Source organism: Schistocerca serialis, chromosome 3 (genome assembly GCF_023864345.2).
Source record: "Schistocerca serialis cubense isolate TAMUIC-IGC-003099 chromosome 3, iqSchSeri2.2, whole genome shotgun sequence".
NCBI lineage: Eukaryota > Metazoa > Arthropoda > Insecta > Orthoptera > Acrididae > Schistocerca > Schistocerca serialis.
The window spans coordinates 836,093,427-836,117,816 of NC_064640.1; the positions used below are offsets into that span (position 1 = coordinate 836,093,427).

The following is a 24,390-nucleotide window of genomic DNA, read 5'->3' on the forward strand; positions in this document are numbered from 1 at the left end:
TTCCTGAAACATAAGCCTTTATCTTCATTACATGTTTCTTAATGTAATTATTTTGAACTAGTTTTTAATGACAAGAAATGAAAAGCACCAAGCTCTCATACATGTTTAAAAAGAAGAAAGAAATGAATAATACTACAGCAACCCCCAACAATAACATAAATTATTGATTTTATTGTTGGAAGCTAACAATCATTGTTTGAGTTTAACTGGCAGAAGGAAAATTTAATGTCGGACATAACTGGCTAGATGGAAAATGGATTTTAGTTGTCAAACCATATACAGAACTAATCAAGTCACCTAACTATTCATCTTGCCACATGTCTATGCAATAATACAGGTATATCATCAAATAAAACCATGTGATACTAAAGGCATATCATCAGCTACAAACAACTGTAATCTTGAATGTGGCCTGCTAAGAAAATATACATATACAGGATGAGCAGAAAAGAACTTTACATTTTCAGAAATTCATACAAATTAAACAGCACAACTTATTCACTTCAAGCATTAACATTTTAATATAGTCTCTCTGGAATATTTTACTTTTTATTACTTGTGTTTTTTCCCTACATATAGGCACAATTCTTTTGTTGCAGGCTGCACCCATCAGACAGTGCTACTGTAGAAAATTTCAACTACATGACAACAGAAGAGCTAGTGTGCTATTCATTTAACAAAAAGGTAGTCTGTAACTGCTATTTAACAAGCATTTTGCACACACTTTCATCAGGAATCGCCCAGATCTCCAATTATACGTGGTACAATGAGGCACTTAAAGTAGTAAAGGAGTTTTGCTATTTGGGGAGCAAAATAACTGATGATGGTCGAAGTAGAGGGGATATAAAATGTAGGCTGGCAATGGCAAGGAAAGCGTTTCTGAAGAAGAGAAATTTGTTAACATCCAGTACTGATTTAAGTGTCAGGAAGTCATTTCTGAAAGTATTTGTATGGAGTGTAGCCATGTATGGAAGTGAAACATGGACGATAAATAGTCTGGACAAGAAGAGAATAGAAGCTTTCGAAATGTGGTGCTACAGAAGAATGCTGAAGATTAGATGGGTAGATCACATAACTAATGAGGAAGTATTGAATAGGATTGGGGAGAACAGAAGTTTGTGGCACAACTTGACCAGAAGAAGGGATCGGTTGGTAGGACATGTTCTGAGGCATCAAGGGATCACCAATTTAGTATTGGAGGGCAGCGTGGAGGGTAAAAATCGTAGAGGGAGACCAAGAGATGAATACACTAAGCAGATTCAGAAGGATGTAGGTTGCAGTAGGTACTGGGAGATGAAAAAGCTTGCACAGGATAGAGTAGCATGGAGAGCTGCATCAAACCAGTCTCAGGAATGAAGACCACAACAACAATAAACTGTTTGCAGGAAAAGGTTGCATTTGTGAAGGCTAAAGTCACATTTCACCTCCTGTGTGAGAGAAAAATGTTTATCGCATCTGACCAGCATTCCTGCAAAGGCCACACAAATGAAAATGTGATGCAAGTCACATGGTTCAGATCGTGCAAGCAATCTCTTCCAAAATTCTGCATGAATGTCTGGGCTTAAAACTGTACAGATTGCAGATAGTCTATGCATTCATTCCAGTAGATTAGCCTGGATGATCTGACTTCTGAACCAAGATGTTGGCAAGAATGGACAATGGCAACAATAACTAAAAAAGGTCTATTTTCAGTGAAAAAGCAACATCTCACGCTGATGGTAAAGTTAACTGGTGAAATGTTCATTTTTTGGGAACACAAGACCCCCGTTTCTCCACTGAAAATGAAAGAGGTCAAAATATTCTGTGCAATGTCAGTGGATAAGATTTACAACCCCTCCTTTTTTAAGGAGAAAACTGTCACAGACAATTGCTACTTTGATATGCTTTTTTTTTTTTTTTTTTTTTTTTTTGCAGCTTCTGCCTAAATTGCAAGAAGACTTCCAAAACTCCATCTTGCAACAAGATGGCGCCCCCTTCACTCTTTCACTCGGCTGTGGATGATGGCTTGGCTATGCAGGTCCTGATGACGATGTATGGTGTAGATGTCTACCATGATCGCAAGATGTAACCTCTTGTGACTTTTTTTCTGGGGTTATGTGAAAGACGAAGTATTTGTCCTATCCCTCACAATACCTGCCACAGTTAAACATGTGAATTGCTGCTGCAGTAGAGTCTGTCACCATCAACATATTGTACAAGTTTTTGGAAGAGTCTGTATACCTTCTTGATGTTTGTCGTATGACTCGAGGAGCAGATATCGAGTTCCTGTGATCTGCAAAAATAATCTCTTGACAGGATAAGGTTTAAAGTGAATAAGCTGAACCATTTCATTTGTATGAATTTCTGAAAATGTAATTTTTTGAGTTTGCTATATACCACATTTACCAAATTATAAGACGAGGTTTTCTTTCCCAAATTTGTCATTCAAAAACTTGGGGTCATCTTACATTCACAGATTAAACTATTGCTGCTGAGGTCAATGTTCTTACATTGCTAACAGATTAATATAGATGTCATCTTACATTTACAAATGATGCTTTGGCTACTAAGGTTTCACACAAATTTATTTTGAAGAACTCCAAACAAAGAGTACAGCATAGTAGTGAATTCGTTCGAATAGCTCAAGATTTCCCGAGATGCTGAAGCACTCGATGTGGTATCGACCTCACTCAACCAGTCGTGTGACAATTGGCTCATGGCTTTAGTGCAAGTGATAAGCGAGAAACTATGAACTAGCTGCTACAACTACCTAATGTTCTGTTTAAAAATTGACAGTTTTGTGGAACACAGGAGGAAATAGGATTAAATTCTATAAACTTAAAAAAAATTGTTGTATTTGAACAGGTTTGCAATAAAAGTTCTCATAAATGTATGGATACTGTATACATACACGTATGCCGCTTTTTAAGTAAAGGTAACATCCAAAGGCGAAAATATTTTCCTTTAAAAATCATTATTTGATTCTGAACCCAAGTCAATATTTCATTTGGTTATGAGACATTTAATGATTTCCCAAGTGAGTTGCAAATGAGAAATTAGGTTGCTGTTGACATATTAGAATACCAGAGGAAAAACATCATCACCAGCTTGTTACCCGGCTTTAGAACAAGCTGGTGAAATTCAGAAGAAACAAGAAAGAAAATTATCTGTAATTAAATGTCTAAAAAACTAAATAAATCACAGTAAACTGACTACAATTATCATCATAAGAATAAATTACAGTGGCACGATTGTTGTGAAAATGGTACCAACAGATGTCCCTAGATCGCAGGATGACCAAAAGTGCGAGAAATGGACTGAATCATGATTGCAATCTTTTACTTATGTTTTAGTTGCTGTTGTTGCATATGACATGCATACTAGAAGATATTTCCATCCGTGTTTCACTATTGCTCAAGCACAGCAGCACAGAAGGGTTGGAGGGTGAGTAATGACACTGTCTTGGCTGAGAACTATAATGAGTGTGGGGAGGTCAGTGGCAAGCAGGCAACAATATTCTAGACTGGGGCAAGTGGCGTACTTATGAATTTTGTTTAGAAATGTTTTCTATGCTCACCGTGAGGTATGAAGGGAACGATAGGGGGTGTGTCAGCTGCTGGTTCTGCACAATCAAAGAGGGAGAAGTGGGCAGACAATTTGTTTGGAAGCAAGAGAAATTGTAACATTCTCACATCAGTACAGATGAGACATCTCCTATGTATTTAAACATGTCTTTGTTCTCAGGTCCCACTATAACCACAACCTCAGAAATCACAACATATTCTGAGAAAGTAGCCAAATATTTGTGACAACGAAGATATTAGTTTCACAACTGTCCTATTAAAATGATGATGACCAAAAATAGTGACACCACAGATGACAGTAAACAAAAAGACAGTGACAACAAAAATTAATGTAAATGATTTATTTTTGTTTAATTTATTTCTCCTTGTATTATCAAAATGTTGACAGTGAATAAATGGTGTAAGTCTAGAACAGATGTATTGTTAACTTTTCAGGCAGATCTCATACATGCATGAAAGTTTATAATTTTGATTAGTCAGCATACACTAAAAAATAAGTATTTTTTCTCACAGAGCCTCTAAAAAATTGGGCGGGTCATCTTAACTTCAGGTCTGTTTTATGCTTGGATAAATACCGTACATGCAGCCTTTTTTCCCCCTTAATATCATCATCCTATCGATATTAGTGTTTCTAAAGGCAAACAAGCTAAAAACAAAATACCCTAATTTACAGTCACACAGAATAAGAACAAAGTGTGCACACTTTGTAAGTAAGAGAAGAAAATTTTGTTGCAGTGTAGTTTTCAGGTCCACGACAACAGATGACATGATTTTGAGACCACTTCAATAGTCATAAAAAGGAAATGATGTGGTAAATTTCTATTTTAGTATCAAATGAATTTCAACTGGAGCACCAAATGTCTTCCTGATATGGGCGGCACAACAGTAACTTGAATTATTGATCTAGCTGTCATGATTTAGTAACAATTCTTCATGGGTATAACTTCTGAATATCAGTAAAATGAGTCAACATTCATGTCTTGTAGACACTGTTAAAATAACTATATTCTCCAGCCTTATTATATGCCAAACATAGGACATGCATAGCTTTAGTGATATCTGCTAGAGTCCTATCTTTCAATGCTCCACACATCCAAATCAAATCTAATCTATTAGCTCAAAGCAAAATTCTAACAAAAAATACAGAATCCCACCAAATAATATAAAGCAACTTGAGAAATTAAGAACAAAAAATAGCTCTGAACACTACGCGCCTTAACTTCTGAGGTCATCAGTCGCCTAGAACTTATAACTAATTAAACCTAACTACTGTATTTACTCGAATCTAAGCTGCACTTGTTTCCAGTTTTTGTAATCCAAAAAACCGCCTGCGGCTTAGAATCAAGTGCAAAGTAAGCGGAAGTTCTGAAATATGTTGGTAGGTGCCGCCACAACTAACTTCTGCCGTCGAATATATGTAACGCTACACAGGCATGCTATGCAGGCACAAAGATAAATACTGGCGCCAAAACCTCTGCGTCAGTAAATAAATTAAAAAAAAAAAGGTGGAAGACGAGCTTTTTTTCTCCGCCCCGAACTTTGGTCACTGCATTTTCATACATTATCCAATGAAGTAAATACAAATTCCGTATTGTTCATCTTCGAATGTAGCAGCTACTCAATGTACTACGAAAATCCGACTGGCAGGACTGTTTGCGATGTTTGTCAATATGGCCAATTCTACGTTGTGAATTTTTTCCTACCTGTAAGAAGAGATGGTTGCTAATGGGAACTTTTATGAATTGTGACTCTCATGCAGTATTCTCTTCAGTGTAAGAATAATACGAATATAAACATTTTGCAATGTATTCTTTCGTGTTTGCTGCTATCTCATTTAAATCCTGCCTGCCTAGTAAACTACGAAACTAGAGTGTGACACCAGCAAACGCGGGAGTATACACATATCATGTCATGTTTATATTCATATTATTCTTATGCCTAATAGTGATACAGTCAGAAATTAAGCATGGCAATTGACTAGATTTTTACATCTAAGATGACTCTAATTTCTGTGCAGAAAGTAATGTACTAAAGAGGCGTCTGCAAAGATTTTCAAACGGAGACAAATTTTTGTTGAACTCTCATTCAGAACGTCTTCTACCATACGCAGTTTATTATTTGGTTCTTGCTGATCATTATCAAAGAAAGCAGCAGTGTAAATAACAACAAATAGCAGTCTCTTGCCATTGTTTCACAACTGAGACAATTCCTCCCTTTTTTTTTTTTTATTGTAAGCGGTGGTAGCGTGCACAAAAGCAAACCATGCAGCGAGCGGCGACAAGTTGTAAACACTCATCATCAGAATGCGATAAACAATGCATGACACAGTACAGTAATGCATTTTCAGATAGAGTGACTTAAACACCTATAATAAAAAGAACGGCACTTATCACATCAAAGAAAAATAAGCAATCAATTCAAACCAGACGAAGCACGTGAAAAACGAAGGGTACCCGTATAAATACGGACGGAGCGCCTGACGCATAGCAATGGCTACCTGATAAAGTTTAGCTGCTAAGCTTGCGGCTCGAACCAAACTACTGTAGCTGTATCGTCATTCATTCGACCTAAATTGTGTCTCATATTACAATGGACCAATTTTGTTTTGATTTGGAGGTGTGGCCTAAAACTTTTCTCTCCCTTTGAATTTTGAGTCTCAAATTTCAGGTGCGGCTTAAATTCGGGAATTTTTTTTTTCCTTTATTTCGAGCCTCATTTTTCAGGTGCAGCTTAGATTCGAGTGTGGCTTAGATTCGAGTAAATACGGTAACCTAAGGACATCACACACATCCATGCCCTAGGCAGGATTCGAACCTGCGACCGTAGCAGTCGCTCAGCTCCAGACTGCAGCGCCTAGAACCGCACGGCCACTCCGGCCGGCAATTAAGAACACTAAAGTGCTGTTTTGTGAATACTTGTGATCACAGTTTGTGTTCTTATTACCATAACAGCTTTAGTCAAAATCAAGTGGCAATAACAGCCAGCTTGAATAGTTCACTTTTGTGGCCACATTAAACATATTTTAGTAGCACCAAACATGTCAGAATAGTTCTCACTATCTATAGCATAAAGCTATTTTTTAATAAAATTTCATTACAACAAATGATTAGTAATTTAGAAAATATTCAAAATAAAGAAAATGAAAAATATGGTTATGAACATAAACTGAAAGAAAATTACTATCTAACAACAATAAAAATAAAGCGCCTAATCATACACCACCCTCCATGGTTAGACTTTGTAGTTAATAACAACTGCTACCATTCATGAGGGTATCTGGAGATACGAACCACTCAGATGTCTACCTTGTCCTCCTGGATACATGCAGCGGAAGATCCTTCCCAGCTCTTCGGCTTGTATTCTACCAGCCGGTGTCAATTCACCACCCCATTTTAGAATTAGGACAAGGGATGGCTCTTTGGGCACATCTGTGGAAAAAGAACCCAAAATGAAACTCACTCAACAGCAGCAACAAACAAAATGAAAAGTAATATCTATCCACAATAACATGCCAAGCCATAACTTGGAAATCAAGGGATTGCACTGTCTTCAACAAGTGTTACCACCCTAATAATACTGACTTTAATCTCAACTGCAATGAAATTTGATATGTATTTGCATTTCATCACATTGAAAAGTTGTAGTTAGTTCTGGGTGGTATTTATGTAAGGAGTGCATTAGAATATGTTGAGTAGTTTCAGTTCATATCTAAAAACTAATTGTGACAATGTATGCTCCAATATAGTGACACAATTCGCTCACAGCTGATTCCTTGGTGTAATAAACTCAGCATGTCTGCATGCAGGTTTTTGCAAGTGCAGCTACCATTCTCCGAACTATAAAACCAGCTACTTGCCAGCAGACAGCATAAGGCTGAACATGTATTTTATTGCAACACTTTTGTTGGGCATGGAAACAATGATGTAGTCCAACTGCCATTTAAATAATAGTGAAAATTCGTAATTTCCATTCATTCTACATAGTAATCTGGTATGTAATTCCCGATCATAGGTATACACTGGTGAGAAAATGAAAGATGTAGAAAACTAACAGAGTGAAGAAAGCAATAATCTCTGTGAAGAAATGCTGAGACAGGAGAAAACAACATAAATTAAGGCCAGATGGGTGGCGAGAACCAAGACCATGTTGTAGCACCAGTTCCCACAAGCATGGTTGTGAGAAACTGGTATCTGGGGGAAGAACACAGATGGCACACATGGTGAAACAGGCACTGAAGTCATTACTGTCAGGTTGTAATGCATGCATGCTCTGTAATAGGATATTGTGTGTTGCTAGTACATACCGTCTGCCTATGCCCATTCATCTTAACTGTAGCTTAGTGGTAGTCATGCTGATGTAAAAGCCAAAACAGTGTTTACATAAAAGATTGTAGATAATGTGTCGTTTCACAGGTTGCTCCCCTTTGATAGTATATACTTTGCCAGTTACACAGCTGGTATAGGTGGTGGTAGGAGGGTGCATGGGGCAAGTCTTGCAGTGGGGATGGTTGCAGGAGTAGGAGCCATAGGGTGGGGAGATGGGTGCAGAAGGGGCATAAGGTCTGGTAAGGATATTGAAGAGATTGGGATGTTGCAAAAAGCTATTCTACGTGTGGTCGGCAAAATATCTCGGATGTGACAGACCTGATTTCAGGGCGTGATTTTAGGAAGTCATGGCCTTGTCAAAGTAGCTGATTAATACATTCAAGTGACAAGTGGTGTACTCATAAGCTGTTTTTTTTCTTTTTTTTTTTTTTTGAGGGATCAGCAGTAGTAGGATTGGATGTGATGGCCCAGGAAATCTGCTTTTGAACTAGGCTGGTGGGACAATTACAGCCAGTGAAGACTGAGGTGAGGATGGTGGTGTACTGCTGCAAAGAGTCTGCATCTGAATAAATGCATTGCATTTGCCTTGAATGCCAAGGCCGTATGGCAGGGAATGTTTGATACGGAAAGGATGGCAGCCGACAAAATATAATTGTTGCTGTTTGTTAGTTGGTTTATTTTGGGCAGAAGTGTGTAGCTGGCCTTTGGTGAGAATGAGATAAACATCAAGGAAAGCAGCATGGGATTCAGCATAGGAACATGTGAAATTTAATTGGGAGAATATATTTAGAGATTCCAGGATTTTTAACAGATCAGCCTCACTATGAGTACTGCTGATCCCTCCAAAAAACAGCTTAAGAGTACACCACTTGTCTCTTGAATTTATTAATCTGCTACTTCAGCAAGGCCATGACTTCCTAAAATCATGCCATGAAATGAGGTCCATTCTGTCTGAGATTTTGCCCACCATTCCTGTAATAGCTCTTCATCAACGTCCCAATCTTTGCAATATCTTTATCAGACCTTATGCTCCTTCTGAATACATCTCCCTACCCTATGGCTCCTGTTCTTGTTGCCATCCCCACTGCACGACTTGCCCTATGCACCCTTCTACCACCACCTACACCAGCCCTATAACTGGCAAAATATATATCATCAAAGGGATAACAATCTTTGAAACGACACATCGTATACCAGTTGTTACGGAAAACACTGTTCGGTCTTTTACATCGGCATGACTACAACCAAGTTATCAGTTAAGATGAGTGGGCACAAGCAGAGGGTGTATACTACCAACACACAATATCTTGTTGCAGAGCATGCACAACAACCTGACAGTTGTGATCTTGGTGCCTGTTTCACCACACATGCCATCTGGATTCTTCCCCCAGACACTAGTTTGTCAGAACTCTGTAGGTGTGAACCAGTAATACAACATGTCCTCAATTCTCCCAACTATATGGCCTTAATTTACGTCCATTTCTTCGGTCTCAACATTTCTGCACAGAAAATATTCCTTTCTTCACTCCATTAGTTTTCTACAGCTTTCATTTTCTGGCCTGTCTATTTCTGGCCATTATCTTCCCACTTCTACCACATGCAATGCACTTAGCTTTTTGCTCTTATTAACTCATGTATTTTGTTTTAGAAGTAATCAATGTCTTCCATATTAAGCACTCAGAATTTCAAATCCCATCAGGTGCAGTCCCCAAAAATCAGTGTTTCCTTCTCATCGAGTCCAGTAATTATCACCTCTCTGAGGTGACAAGTGTCACAGGATAGCAAGATGCACAAATACAGCAGTAATATTGCTCAGCCAAGGTATAAAATGGCAATGAATTGGCATATCTGTCATCTGTACTCAGGTGATTCATGTGAAAAGAACTCTGATGTGATTATGGGCACACAACGTGAATCAACAGACTTTGGGAGTGGTCCCATAGTTGGGGCTAGATGCACAGGACATTCCATTTTGGAAATTGTTAGGAAATTCAATATTCCTATATCCACATTGTCTTGTGTGTGGCACAAATACCAAATTTCAGGCATTACCCCTCACAACAGGCAAAACAGTGGCTGACAGCATTCACTTAATGACCAACAGCACCAGCATTTGCATACAGTTGGCAGTGCCAACAGGTAAGTGACACTGTGTGAAATAACTGCAGAAATCAATGTGGGATGTACTACGAATGTATCCATTAGGACAGTGCGGAAAAATTTGGCATTAATGGACTACGGCAGCATATGACTAAACCAAGTGCCTTGGCTAACAGAACGACATAGTCTCCAGCACCTCTCCTGGGCTCGTGACCATATTGTTGGACCCTCTCCTGGGCTCGTGACCATATTGTTGGACCCTAGACAACTGCTAAGTTGTCGACTGATGAGATGAGGCCCACTTTCAGTTGGTAAACGCTGATGGTAAGGTTCCAGTGTGGTGCAGACCCCATGAAGCTGTGGATCCAGGTTGTCAACAAGGCATTATGTAAGCTGGTGGTGGCTCCATAATGGTGTACACTGTGTTCACCTGGATCACTGACTTGAAATTGTTATATTCAGCTTCTTGGAGACTATTTTCAGCCTTTAATGAACCTTATGTTTCCAAACAATGATGGAATTTTTATGGATGACAACTGGACCACAATTGTTCATGATTAGTTTGAAGAACATTCTGGGCAATTCGAGCAAATGATTTGGCCACTCAAATCGCCCGACATGAATTCCACTGAACATTTATGGGACATGATCAAGAGGTCAGTTCATAGTTGGTTAGTTGTATGATTAAAGGGACCAAACTACAAGGTCATCAGTCCCTTTTTCCTCAAACAAACAGATCTACACGAGTCTAGAACAGAGACAGCCTACCGCACAAAACACAGGAGAAGAAAATTCTAAGGTCTACAAAAGGTCAATGAAGGTGAGATAAGGGACAAAAAGAAGAAAGTGAGATAGAGGAAGACAGGCAGGCAAGGTGTCCCATCTAGGGAGCAGCAAGAAATCCCTACAAGCAGAGTGCAATGAGGGAACATACATAGCATAGCGTAGTATCACCTCCCCTTTCCCCCTCCCTTAACAGAGTTCCACCACTCAGGGACTGCCTTGGAAAGACCAATAGAATGAACAGGGCAAGAGCAGCACAGTGAGATGAAAGATGTACAAGTCTATCAGACCACATTCCAGATACCTAGACCTTGATGGCGTAATACTAACTGAAGGTCTGTTTTGGGAATACCAATCTCAAGATACGGTTTACTGGTAGACAGTTTGGCCAGGCTATCAGCAAGTTCATACCCCGGGATCCCGACATAGTCCGGGGTCCAAATGAACATCATTGAGTGTCCACACTGTTCAGGGGCATACAGGTATTTCTGAATAGCAATGACCAAGGGATGACGAGAGTAACACTGCTCAAGGAGTCGCTGCAGATGAGAAAGGGCCCGCCTGTGCAAGAACGGATATGCTCAAGAGCACAAGAGATGGCTACCAACACTGCAGTTAAAACACTACAGCCATCCAGCAAGGAGTCAAGTTCAGTATGTCCTGCATGAGTATAAGCAAAGTGTACATGACCAGCAACCATCGAGCCATCAGAATAGTCTGCTTCTCAACCTGGGATGTGACAAGGATGGCAAGGATGGAAAAAAATTGGTGACGGAGGGCTGCAAACAAGGATAGCATAATTGAAAAGCTGTTGTTGGTACCTGAAGTACAATGGAGAGACCCCAGCATGCATGAGTAAGCTTTTCACAGGGCTAGTTTGAAAGGCTCATGTCGCAAGTTGATCCCCGCAGTAGAGTAGATCCAGTATCTGCAGTGCTGAGGGCAATGCCGAACCACATGCCAGACTCCCAGATTCAAGACAGGATCGTATCAGAGCTTTGTAAAGCTGCGGAAGTGTAGTGCAATCTATATCCCAGGTGGAGTTACTCAAGCAGCGAAATGTATTAAAGTGCAGTGAGCACTTTCACATAAGCTGGCAAAGATGGAGAATTCATATCAACTGAAAATCAAACACCAGTTCTAAAAAGCAATAAGTTTCCACCACACTGAGTAGTTGGTTGTCAAGATAAGCTTCTGGTTGTGGATGAACAGTACAATGGCAACAGAGGTGCATGATACAAGTCTTGCCGGCTGAAAACCAAAAGCCATGATGAGGGACCATGACTGCACTTTTCGTATGGCGCCTAGCAGTTGACATTCAGCAACGCCCACACTAGAGGAACCATAGGGGAGGCAAAAGTCGTCAGTATACAAGGAGGGTTAGACTGGAGACCCCACATCTGCTGCTAGAAAGAGAGGGACACTCAGTACTCAGTACAGAGCCTTACAGGGGGAGGGGGGGGGGGGGGGAGGGGGAGGGGGGGTGGTTTACAGTGGGAAGGGAGTGGACCCCAGAGACCCCACTTGTGTAAGGTAGCAAGCATGTGATGTTGCCATGTAGGGTCATTAGCCCCTTGCAGGTTGAAGAAAATGGCAGATTCCAGGTAAACCAGATCATCAGTAGGGGAATGGCCTTGGCAAAAACCACTCTGGGCTGGAGCCACAAGATCCCTAGACTAAAGGAGATCACACAGCCACCAGCTCACCATGCATTCAAAGCAACTTACAGAGAGCATTAGCAAGACTGACTGGGCGATAACTGTTCATCTCTAAAGGGTGCTTACCCAGTTTTAGTACTGGATCAATGATGCTTTCTTGCCATCGCAATGGGAACTTATCCTCGCTCCAGATGCAGTTAAAGATGGCAAGGCTATGACACTGACAGTCCACCGGTAGGTGCTTGAACATTTAGTTGTGGTATGGCCCTGGCACTGTATCAGGGCAGTGCACTAGAACACTGGCAAACTCCCACTCACTGAATGGAACATTACATGACTCCAGGTGGCATGTAGAAAAAGGTAACTGCTTTCGCCCCACCTGCTGTTTTAGAACACAAAATGCAAGTTGATAATTCTCAGACGGTGATGCTTGAGCACGGTGCAAAGCAAAATGTTCGGCAATGGGGTCTAGGCCAGTGTAGACAGTGCCATTCTAGGTAATAGCAGGTACACCTGAAGGTGTCTGGTATCTGTAGGGATGTCTGATCTTAGCCCAAACATGCAAAGGTCTGATGGTTGAAACATAGCGTTCCCAGCAGTCTTGCTTCTGTCTTAGGTGGTGGACACAGGCACAGATCCGCACAAAGGCAATGAGCTGCTCCATTGATGGGTGCTGCTTATGGTGTTGGGAGAGCCCGCCTTCAATCTCTAATGGCCTCTGTGATTTCTGATGAGACCACCAAGGTACTCTATTATATCAGTTTGGGCCAGAAGAACAGGAGATCACTAAATCAGCTACCGAAAGAATGGCTGTACTTGTATTCTGCACTGTCTCATCGATATCTCCAAGAGGCAGGGAGTCAATGTCAACAGCAGAGGAGAAAGCATACCAGTTAGCACTGTTGAGGGCCCATCTGGGGAGGCGTCCAGTGGAGTAATGCTGAGGGAGGGACAGGAAGATCGGGAAATAGTCACTACTACACAGGTCAATGTGGACCCTCCAGTTGATGGATGGGAGAAGACAAGGGCTGCAAATGGAAGGGCCAATGGCCGAGAAAGTTCCATGCACAATACTGAAGTGTGTGGGGGTACCAGTACACAAGACGCAAAGGTCAAGGTGTGCCAGTGAATTTTCAGGGTGTTTACTGTGGCCAGTGATCGCGGTTCCACCCCACAGAGTGTTATGAATGTTGAAATCGTCCAAGATCAGGAAAGGTGGGGGGACTGAGAAATCAGTGCACCCAATGTATTCCGAGACACTTCACCATCGGGAGGGAGTAAACACTGCAGATGGCAATATCCCAAAATGCTCTTAACTGAACAGCTATAGCCTCCAAAGGCGTATTAAGGAACACAATTTCGCTGCATAGAATGTCTAGGTCAGTTCAGCAAAAATTTCAATTTCAAGTATTCAGTTTTTTAGCTCTCATTGAGAAGGTGAAGGAGACAATCCTTTTAGTCAGTGTATCATCATTCTTTCTGAGAATATGGCTGTAAAATTTCCTCTTTTTCCGAGTGCCAGATTTTCTCCAACTTTTGATATAACTCATACTTCTCTCTCATCTGTCAATACAAACCAAACCAAAAAATTTTCCTTAGTACTTTCCTTTCTTCTTTTTTTGTGTCTTTAGTTAAAGATCCATCTCCAATGATTAACATCTCTGATGCATATAATGCTTCAGGTTTGACTACTGTGATGTAATGTTTCAATTTTGTATTATGAGACACAGATTTTTTTTATTGTACCTATTCTGTGTAATTCTACAAGCTTTTTGTAATTTAATGGTTCTCTCTTTGTTTACTTCATAATTTAATCCAAAGCACTGTATGATTTCTCTGATGTATTTAAATTTGGATACTTGAGATCCTTTGCCTAGTTGTAAACACATGGGCTGTCCACCTATGTATCAAGGAGAACCATCCATGTACTGGGATTTTCATAAGAAATTTTCAGTCAACATTTAGCTTGTATTTCATGGATTTTTTCAAGAGAATTAATCACCTCTTATCTGTTGTTTAAGAATATTGCTAGATTGTCTGTTAAAGCTAAAAATTTTATGGATCCCTGTCACATCACTGTTTTCATATCAAGAACTTCAGACATTTCACCTTCAAATTTAATTTAATTTGTGAGATGGTATCAGCTACTGTTTGTTTAATCAACTGTCTTGTGTTTTTATCCACTTTAAACTCTTGTAGTACATTAAACAGTGTACTTGCATCAGCTGGTAGAAATGCTTCTTTGAAGTCTACAAATGAAATAACCATTTGTCTGCTCTTGTGGATCTGAGAGAGCGTCTTCTGATTGAGACTATGTTACACACAGGATCTACATTTCCTAAAAGCTGCTGGATATTCACCAATAAAATGGTCTCTTTGTGCTTCAGGCTTTTTAAGTATGATTTTTGAATGAATTTTGTAAGTAAATGGCAGAAATGAAATCCCTCTGTGATTATTTATATCAGTTTGATCTCCTTTCTTCTGTAATGGGGCATCAAAAGGAAATACGTATGCACATTTTCTTATGAACATTCTACTTGTTCTTCTGGAAGAGGTACACTGGATAAGCGACTATGTATGTGGTTCCAACATGATGGATGCCCAGCTCGCTCTCCCCATTCTAAAACACGAATACTGAATGAAAAAGTTCTCCAAGTGTTGGACAGAACAGAATGCTGCAGTATAATGGCTGTCCAGGTCCCCTTTTTTGACACCTCTGGATTTCTTACTATGGGGAGCTCTGAAAGATGGAGTCTATCATGAAGTCCCAACTATGCCAGAATATACGTGTTGTCAAATCACCACAGCATACAATGGCATGTCATTCAATGTACTTTCATCTGTCTTTGATTGGATTGTTTTGGGGAAGAGACCAAACAGCGAGGTCATCGGTCTCATCAGATTAGGGAAGGACGGGGAAGGAAGTCGGCCGTGCCCTTTCAAAGGAACCATCCCAGCATTTGCCTGGAGCGATTTAGGGAAATCACGGAAAACCTAAATCTGGATGGCCGGACGCGGGATTGAACCGTCGTCCTCCCGAATATCTGTCTTTGAACGGTGACTGGAAATTGGCCTTGTACTCAATAGTAAGTGGTTAGAGTACACACTTAAGTGAAGCATCAAACTAAATTTTGTTATATAAAGTAATTATGTTGTGGGTTACATGTCATCAGCCAATTTGAATAAAATGTTTTTTTTATTTTATATGTATTATGCCTAATTAAAATTTTTAGCAGTATCTACATACACATTTCCCCCCCCCCCCCCCCCCCATAAGAAATTTTTCACATCTAAGAAGCATTCAGGCATCTCCAGTATTAGACAGGTCAGTGCCCCCTCCTTCAAGTTAATACAATAGTATGGCAATATTATGATAAGGATAGATTGCTACTCACCATATGGTGGAGATGTTCAGTCACAAACAGGCACAACAAAAAGACTGCTAGAACAAGTAAGTTTTTGACCAAAAGGCCTCCTCCTGAAGTGGAGAACACACACACACGACCACTGTCTCTTGCTGCCAAGGCTAGACTGGAAGCAATGGCGCATGATGGTAGAAGCAATCTGAGTGGGGGGGGGAGAGAGATAAGGCGGAGGCTGGGGCAGGGAGGGGGGAGCTTAGCAAGGTAGGGGTGGGGGACAGCAAAGTGCAGCTTGTGGGAGCATACAGGGATGAGGTGCAGAGAGGGCAGGGCAGCTAGGTGCAGTCAGGAAGTTAGACAGTAGTGGGGGAAGGAAGGGAGTGGGAAAGGAGAGAAGTAAAAAGTATCTCAGTACATTGATAGATTAGAAGGCTGTGTAGAGTTGGAGTGGGAACATGGAAGGGAATAGGTGGGTGGGGGACAGTGGCTAATGAAGGTTGAGGCCAGGGGGTTTACAGGAATGTAGGATATGTTGCAATATATTCTACATTCTGATAACCTCCCCTGACCTCAACCTTCATTAGCCACTGTCCGCCACCCACCTATCCCCTTCCTTGTTCCCACTTGAGCATTAGACAGTCTTCCATTCCACCTTTCCTGTCACTGAAGGCTCCTTCTCCCCCCCCCCCCCTCCCCAGTTGCTTGCAGTCTGGGCTTGATGGCCAGAGGCAGTTTTTTCCCCTTTTGTGTGTGTGTGTGTGTGTGTGTGTGTGTGTGTGTGTGTGTGTGTGTGTGTGTGTGTGTCAGAAGAAGGCCGTTTGGTTGAAAGCTTACTTGTACTAGCAGCCTTTCTGTTGTGCCTGTCTGCAACTCAACATTTCCACTATATGGTGAGTAGCAACCCATCGTTTCTATCATACTGTCATTATTCCATCCTGGATTTTCTATTGTTTGAACACAAAAGGTACCTCACTGTGTCATGAAAAGGGTTGTTTATCATTATAATTTACGAGCAACTGACATTTTTGTTTCAGCTTTTATAAGTAAGCAGCAAGGGGGACGACCTAAATGGAAAAGTGTCTGGTGAAATTGTAGTTAATTCCACAAAAACATGGAAATGTACACACATTTTAAATAGATTTCCTAAGTCCCATCTGATGCACAAGACGGCACCAGAAGCCAGCATATGCTGTAATTTCATATCTAAATATCACAATTGACCCAATATCTACATCATATAAGACATGAGGTAGTCTTAGTAGCATAGCCCTGCCTTTCTGCATAAAAAACTGTACTTGTTTCAATATCTTAGTTGACAACAAAGTTCAGAGAATTATCTATACAAAATATTACATGCTCCTCAGCATACTATCTATTGCAGAAATTGTGTTACATTGCAGAAATTGTGTTACATTGCAGAAATTGTGTTACATATTACGTTACTCACCCTGTATATAGGCCTTATGAAAAATCAGTAAATAATTAAACAGTATAAAAAGCTAGCTCAAGTGCTGTCATGTCTTCGTATGAAGCAATAGTGTAACGATTGGAATTCACGATATCCAATGATTTATGGCGCTATATGACGCATTCATTTATTTGGATAGAAGCATATGGGGCCTGAAGATGGCAAAATGAAATGCCGAAACAGGTTGCTTTCAGAATAAAATACTTCAAGTATATGGCTGTTGGTGAATTTTATTGACATTGAAAATCTATCAGAAATCCTCAGATGAGCAAATGGTACAAGCTACACAACACTTGAATTTCACTTGTCATACTGTAAACTTTCAATACTTCTTACAATTACAAAGAAATTTACCATCATCAGAGCTTGAGCCTCGTGGTCTCCCTTTTGGTTGGTATTTCATCTGCACTTTCCGATTAATCCCTGAGAAGTGCCCATACCTGAAGAGAAAACCATACTAATTACCTACACAACCACTACAATAACAAGAATAAATTACTACAGCGATTTATAGAAGGTAATCATTGCACAGTGACAATTGGGAACAATTAATGTAGTCTCTAGCACATATAGTAACTAAAAAAATCATATAATTACATGATCAGTAAAATAAAGTCAATGAAAAATCAATATACATTTTCACAATGACATTTCTTCTTATTCTCAAAGTTTTTTGTGAAGTTGCTCTAGTGGTAGCAATTACAGCCAGAGCCACTTTATTTCGGTGCCCAATGTGACCATCCATATTGCTGCTAAAATTACACTATTCTATACACATTAAATCTGTGTGTATTAGTGTTGTATCTATTTTCAACCAATTCAATCACAGTCAGCAGGATTAGTCACCCTTCAGGGGTATTATGGCATTTCTTTATTGGGATTAGCTTCTCATGCCTCAATTCAGTATGAAGTGCGGTGCATGCAGTGTGGCATTGTGGTAAGCATCACTGGATGGCATGCTAAAAGTCACCAGTTCAAACCAGTGGCAGACTCATGGAGGGGGAGCTAAAGATATCTTGAGCTGCCTTTACTTTTACCGTGATAAAAATAATCAAGACACATGCAAAGTTTAAGGAAGTTTTATTTAAACTGATTGTACACATACACAAGACAATGCCATCTTATGATATAAAAAGTTATAATTGTGGTTCTCTTCCTTAGAATTCTATGCACCTATTGTTCCTCAAATTGGTTAATTACATCGTCAATAGGACAATCAATGTCAGGGTGAGTGTTCAACAGAGCTAAGCCATTAATTCGATCCTCCTCCACTGTCGACCTCAGCCAATTATTTGCATCCTGCAATGATGAAAAACTTCTTTCTACTGTAGCAATAGATGCAGGTAGACAAGCAAATATTTTGTACAGCGTGTGCAAAGTAGGAGAGTCAGCTCTAGGACAAACACACAACACTTGCATAACAAAATCACGGTCATTAAGTGTGTTTATGCTCATTTGCTTGTATTGAAGAATCTCTCCTATTAGTCTCTTTTTAATCACAAAGAGTGATTTTTCTTCAAAAAACATAGGAGAGTAGAACTACTCGATAACTCGATTCAGTCGAGTCGACTGACAAAAGAAATGAACAAATAGTGTGTGGGGGTGATGCAGGTGGCAATATGGGCGGCTCCACAAAGGGGAGGGGGGTGAGGGGGTACCCCCCCCCCCCCCATATGTATCCGCCACTGGTTCAAACCCAACCCCTATGAATAATCTGTTATTTAGTAATAATCATTTCTGATAGGTTCTCAAATACCTTATGTTTGCATATCGTTAAAGCACAGAAGTGCTGCAACAAATAACAAATATGTATGAAAAGGCTACAAACAGAATTGTGGTTTGGGGAGGGGGGGGGGGGCGGGGGCGAGACCGGGGGAAGATAGCCTTGGTGCTTCATTCCTATATGGGCAAGGAACAAGAAGTAAAAAATTTTTGGTTCAGCCAGAACCAGTGGCCATTTGAACATCTGCCATACTGTATTTTAGTAACAGTATATTAAACAAGGCTTGAATGGCGAACAGGAGCTGGCACCCAGGCAAACTGTTCGAATTGACTAATTCCTTCTACAAAATATTTCATTGGGCTGAAATTAATGCTCAGCTAATGGTAGCATTTGCATATGCACTGTTCAAGTTTTACATGCAAAAACAGTCACCCTCGAGTAATACCAGACACGAGCAAGACTGACAGTGCTAATCCAATCCACCGATGTATGAGACCATGTCTAAGACAAATTTTAAACATCTGAAAAATTTTGCTTCACTTGGATTTTATGTCCAAAAAACATGCTTTTCTGAGAGGTTTCTGAAGCATATTCTATTTCTATACTTTAAACTTGCACGAATTGGTTCAAACTTTGCATGAAGACAGATAAATGGATAAAGTCAAAACAAAAATTTTTTATCCAATGATTTTTGTCAAGATACAGTGGTTTTTCATGGAAATTTTTGAAGCATGCCACTTCTATAATTTAAACTTGTATGAATTGGCTCAAACTTTGCAAAAGGTAAATGGATAAGGCTAAAACGCAATTTTTTTTAATCCAGTAATCTTCATCCATTGTCAAGATATTATGGTTTAAAGTCAAGTTAAATGCAGCATGTAAAATTGATTCTTACATGAATTGAATGTGCAGAAACAGTTTAAAGTAAGTCAGACAAATAAAAAAAGCATTCTTATGATAAAACTGAAAACTCGCTTTCAACAATCTAGCCACATTCAAATTTTATAAGCAAAAACCATGTTTTTGTGAGTTTTTTATGTGTGCCAGTTCTTTCTTTCAGACTTGTGTGAATCAGTTCAAATTTTGTAACAACATAGACAAATAATAATATTAGAGAAGGAAAGTTGCTACTCACCACATAGCGGAGATGCTGAGTCACAATAGGCACAACAAAAAGATTCACACAATTATAGCTTTCAGCCATTAAGGCCTTTGTCAGCAACAGACACACAAACACGCACGCACGCACACACAAGCACACACACGCACACACACACACACACACACACACACACACACACACACACAAATGCAACTTGCACACACGTCTGCAGATAACTGCAACCACACTTAGTTATCTGAGACGATAGATGTGTGTGCAAGTTGCATTTGCATTGTGTGTGTGTGTGTGTGTGTGTGTGTGTGTGTGTGTGTGTGTGTGTGTGTGTGTGTGTGCGCGCGCGTGCGTTGCTGACAAAGGCCTTAATGGCCGAAAGCTATAATTGTGTGAATCTTTTTGTTGTGCCTATCGTGACTCAGCATCTCCGCTATATGGTGAGTAGCAACATTCCTTCTCTAATATTGTTACATTCCATCCTGGATTTTCCATTGCTTGATTTTTGCATGGACAAATAATGGTTGTCCTATTGTTCTGTGAAGCTTTATCTGTTGCCACAATGTAAGCAACATGGTTTTCAAGATTCAAGATAACCTATACCAGATCACTTGTCACTCGAGTCAACAAAAGCCTACATCGATTGCCAAGCTAAGGCGGTCTACTGTCAGAATTATGATGGAGTAAAAGTTGGGAACCAGAACATAAAGTGCTCTTAATGTAGCACAACAAAAGATGAATAGATCCTGGGTGGAGTTAGGGATGTAAAAGACAGGAACTAGCTTTTCAAGTTATCTGGCACTTTCAAAGGCATTTCAATCACATCATCTTGACATATTCATGCTTTTTTTTCGAGTTAGCCCTACTTGCTCAGTGCACTGAGCTCTGTTAGACCTACCTCCTGTTATACACATGGTGAGGGGTGTAAGAACAAAAAGCCACAAATTTATGTACTTCTCGAGAGTGGGAGTGTATCTATAACAATAGGAACCATCCCAGAGTAGGGATACATGCATCCTAAACTTTAATGACATGCTGTGTCATACTACATGACATGATAAGTGCCATGCTGGATGACATTATGGCGTGCATTATGTTGTACAACATGACATCACGAACCATGTTACTTTACTTGACACAATTCATTATGTTACATGACATTGGTACGAATACTAACAAGGAAAAGAGCTTTAATATGTCAAGATGTTTTGATTCAAATGTCAAAGCTGCCAGATAAGTAGAAAAACTAGTTCCCTTCTTTTATATGCCTAACTCTGCCCAATACGTATTCACCTTTTTTGTGCTATGATAGGAGCATTGAGCATTCTTCATTTTTGTTCTGGAACATTTGAGGTTTGTAAAAATAGCTGCTCTCTCTGTCCAGTATTTCAGTCCTGTACTTGTTATATGACTGCATTTGTAATAACATGGTTTCAATGCTAAGTGTTGCAGTTTATTGACAATCCCATTTTCGGATCTGGACTCTGGTGTGATTATCATGTGACATTATTCGGTGCGAACAGTAGGTACGTCAAAACATCTAAAACACCAAGGCTCAAATTATGTTATACAAAATGAACTTGGACTGGAATACAAGCAGTACATCATTCCAAATGTCCATATATTCAGTTAGCTAATGGATTCCAAAACAGCAAAAACTCAACAGTACATCACGCATCCATCAGTGTTTGCCAGAGTTGCTGGTCAGGATCCAATTAAAGGGCTGAAAGGATTCAACTGAGTACCCAAATACAATATGTAGGTTGACATGATATTTTTGGCAAATGTGTACTTCTACTTGGATGGCACAGTTCAGCAGTGATTCATGCACCATGAAGAAAAGTTCAATAGCTGGGACAAATTCCATACAAAAGTGAAGGAAATATTAGGTGATAATCAACAGCAAATCCGCTTAGGGGAAGAGCAATTAAAAAACAGGGACTGTCTTGAGGAAATGACATAATCCTATGCACAGGACATTCAAATAACTTACAAGAATGCAGCCGGGAGACATTGTCGACGACCACCAATATTCTCATATGCACTGCCAGTTTTGCCTTGAAAATGACTGGGTGTGCTCCTGTCAAAATATCGACAGTTGTTGACGAAATCATCCAGCTGCATTGTCTTAGTTATTTGAACACTATGTACGCTGAGAGAAACTCAGGTCTACATACAGGATGCTTTGCCCTATGCCACATTGTAAATTTGAAAATGGCAGAAGCTGGTAAAATCTCACACTCGATGAAAATGGTCACACAACACATGTACCAAGCTCTTTTAGTAAAGCATTTCACAGCAACCAAGGAATTCATCAAGTGATGTCAGCTCATCATGGAAATGCAACAGAAGAAGAGTTGGATGAAAGAAGTATGACCAACTCCTGTCTGTGGTCCATATGGCAACTGTGAAAGACTACTATGACTTTGCTTCTCTCTTACATCATCCAGCAAGAGAAGAGATACAGCAGTTTATTGTCACCAGAACTGTTGGACTAAGTAAGCAGGCGATAGCCTCTACGAATGTTATACCCAAACATCACAAGGTAATAGAGAATATTTGAGAAGAGGTATATTGATTTTTAACACCAATCTCAACCACCAATTGAATGCATCAGGAAAAATGGACTCAGCCAAAATGGATTTAAGCTGCAACAATCTAACAACCACCCAGCACGCAATAACAGAGGTGCAACTAACTCTTATATAAAGTCTATGGTCCCACAGAAGAACAGACATTTGGAGGACACAGTACAACATACCAGTTTATTCCCACTGTGGACGTCCTTGCATTTTTATGCTACTGCAGAAAAAGGCATCAAGTTTCGAATGTGGCCATTCTATATCACCATACAGAGGCACCAAATCATGAAAATAAGAGCAGTCACAGATTTTCTGACTCTTCAGTACATTCATGGCATGAGCTGTTTTTTAAAATGTCTTAATGTTACAGGCATTCCATAAAGGACTTCATAACCACGGCATGTCCCTGGAATAATGTACAAAAAAGATCTTTCCTTATCCTTAAGGAGATGTTAACATTATTTCCAGTACTAGCATTATATGACAAGAATGCCGAGACAGAACTTTACACTGATCCTAAGTGCAGTTCTAGTGCAAATTCAGAAACATGCTCAAAATGTGACAGCATATGCTTCCAGAGGAGTCTCCAAGTCATCTAAGATGATATCCCCTACAACCAGAAACAAATGTCATGCAGTTATTTGGATAATTAGCAAGTTCTCACCATATTTATTTGGCAAACAATTCATTGTTGTAATGGACCACCATTCTCTGTGCTGGCTGACTAGCCTGATGGAACCATCGAGATGACTGGTGAGGCGAGCACTGTGGTTTCAGGGGTATCACAATGGTATTCAAAAACGATGCAAGAACAAGCATGCCAACGGCCTTACAAGGAATATGGAACACAGGTGCATGAATAAAATCTCATCCCAGCACAAATGACCTTGCTGCTAAACAGAGGGAAGATCCAGCAATGCTGAAAACCATAGAAGCAAAGAAGGAGAATTCTAATTAATAAGCAAACACTGTGTAAGAGAAACTATGGTCCAATGAAGTGGAGATTGTTGTTTGTCATCCCTGTTCATGTATGGTCAGCTATCCTGAAGTTTCTCCATGGTGTTTTAAGTTCTGGTCACCTGGTATTCATGAAAACCTTTCACAGAAAGACACAGGAATCACTGGCCAGGTCTCTACCAGTCCATTACACATTAAATGATCCACTGTATGAAATGTGATGGATAGAAGCATATACTGCAGTTATCTCCAGAAATTCTGGCACCTTCTCTGTCTGCAGCAGTGGCATTCCCACAAATTGGAATCAACCTCTTGAGGTGGCTCCCAAAGTTGGCAAATGGGAACTGATGGATACTAATCCGCACTGACTATTTTCCATGACACACTCCACGAATTGCATAGTTCCTTGTAAAAGACATCACTTTGAGGCACAGAGAACCCTGTCTGATGTTGAACAGAGAGACTGGGATACAATACTGCCGACTGTGACATTCACACAGAACACAGTGGAGCAAGGCATTAGAGGCTTCACACCATTCTTTCTGCTCCATGGTCACAAGGCCAAAACAATGGATACACTGTTCCTGTGCCAACCACACGATACTCAGGATGAGTAAACAAAACACCTAACAACCAGGCCCAAAGAAGTAAAGCTGTTACCTCACATTCAGACCATGGATGACCCCGATAAAGACCCCCCCCCCCCCCCCCAAGAGCACTATAATACCGAGCACCAGCCAGTGAGAGACAGCTCA

General features: G+C 40.1%; 1 protein-coding gene across 8 annotated transcripts in view; it reads right to left on the reverse strand.

Moving 5' to 3' along the window:
• LOC126470878 (inositol hexakisphosphate and diphosphoinositol-pentakisphosphate kinase) overlaps positions 1 to 24,390 on the reverse strand; it is a 591,274-nt gene that overhangs the window by 247,204 nt on the left and 319,680 nt on the right. For 7 of the 8 annotated variants that reach the window (XM_050098898.1, XM_050098892.1, XM_050098896.1 and 4 more), the window contains 2 exons: positions 17,614 to 17,699; positions 6,854 to 6,991 (listed from right to left, as the gene is read on the reverse strand). In XM_050098898.1, the coding sequence (XP_049954855.1) occupies positions 6,854 to 6,991; positions 17,614 to 17,699 (224 nt within the window). The remainder of the gene's footprint in view (positions 1 to 6,853; positions 6,992 to 17,613; positions 17,700 to 24,390) is intronic. The other variant, XM_050098893.1, reaches the window with a different exon arrangement.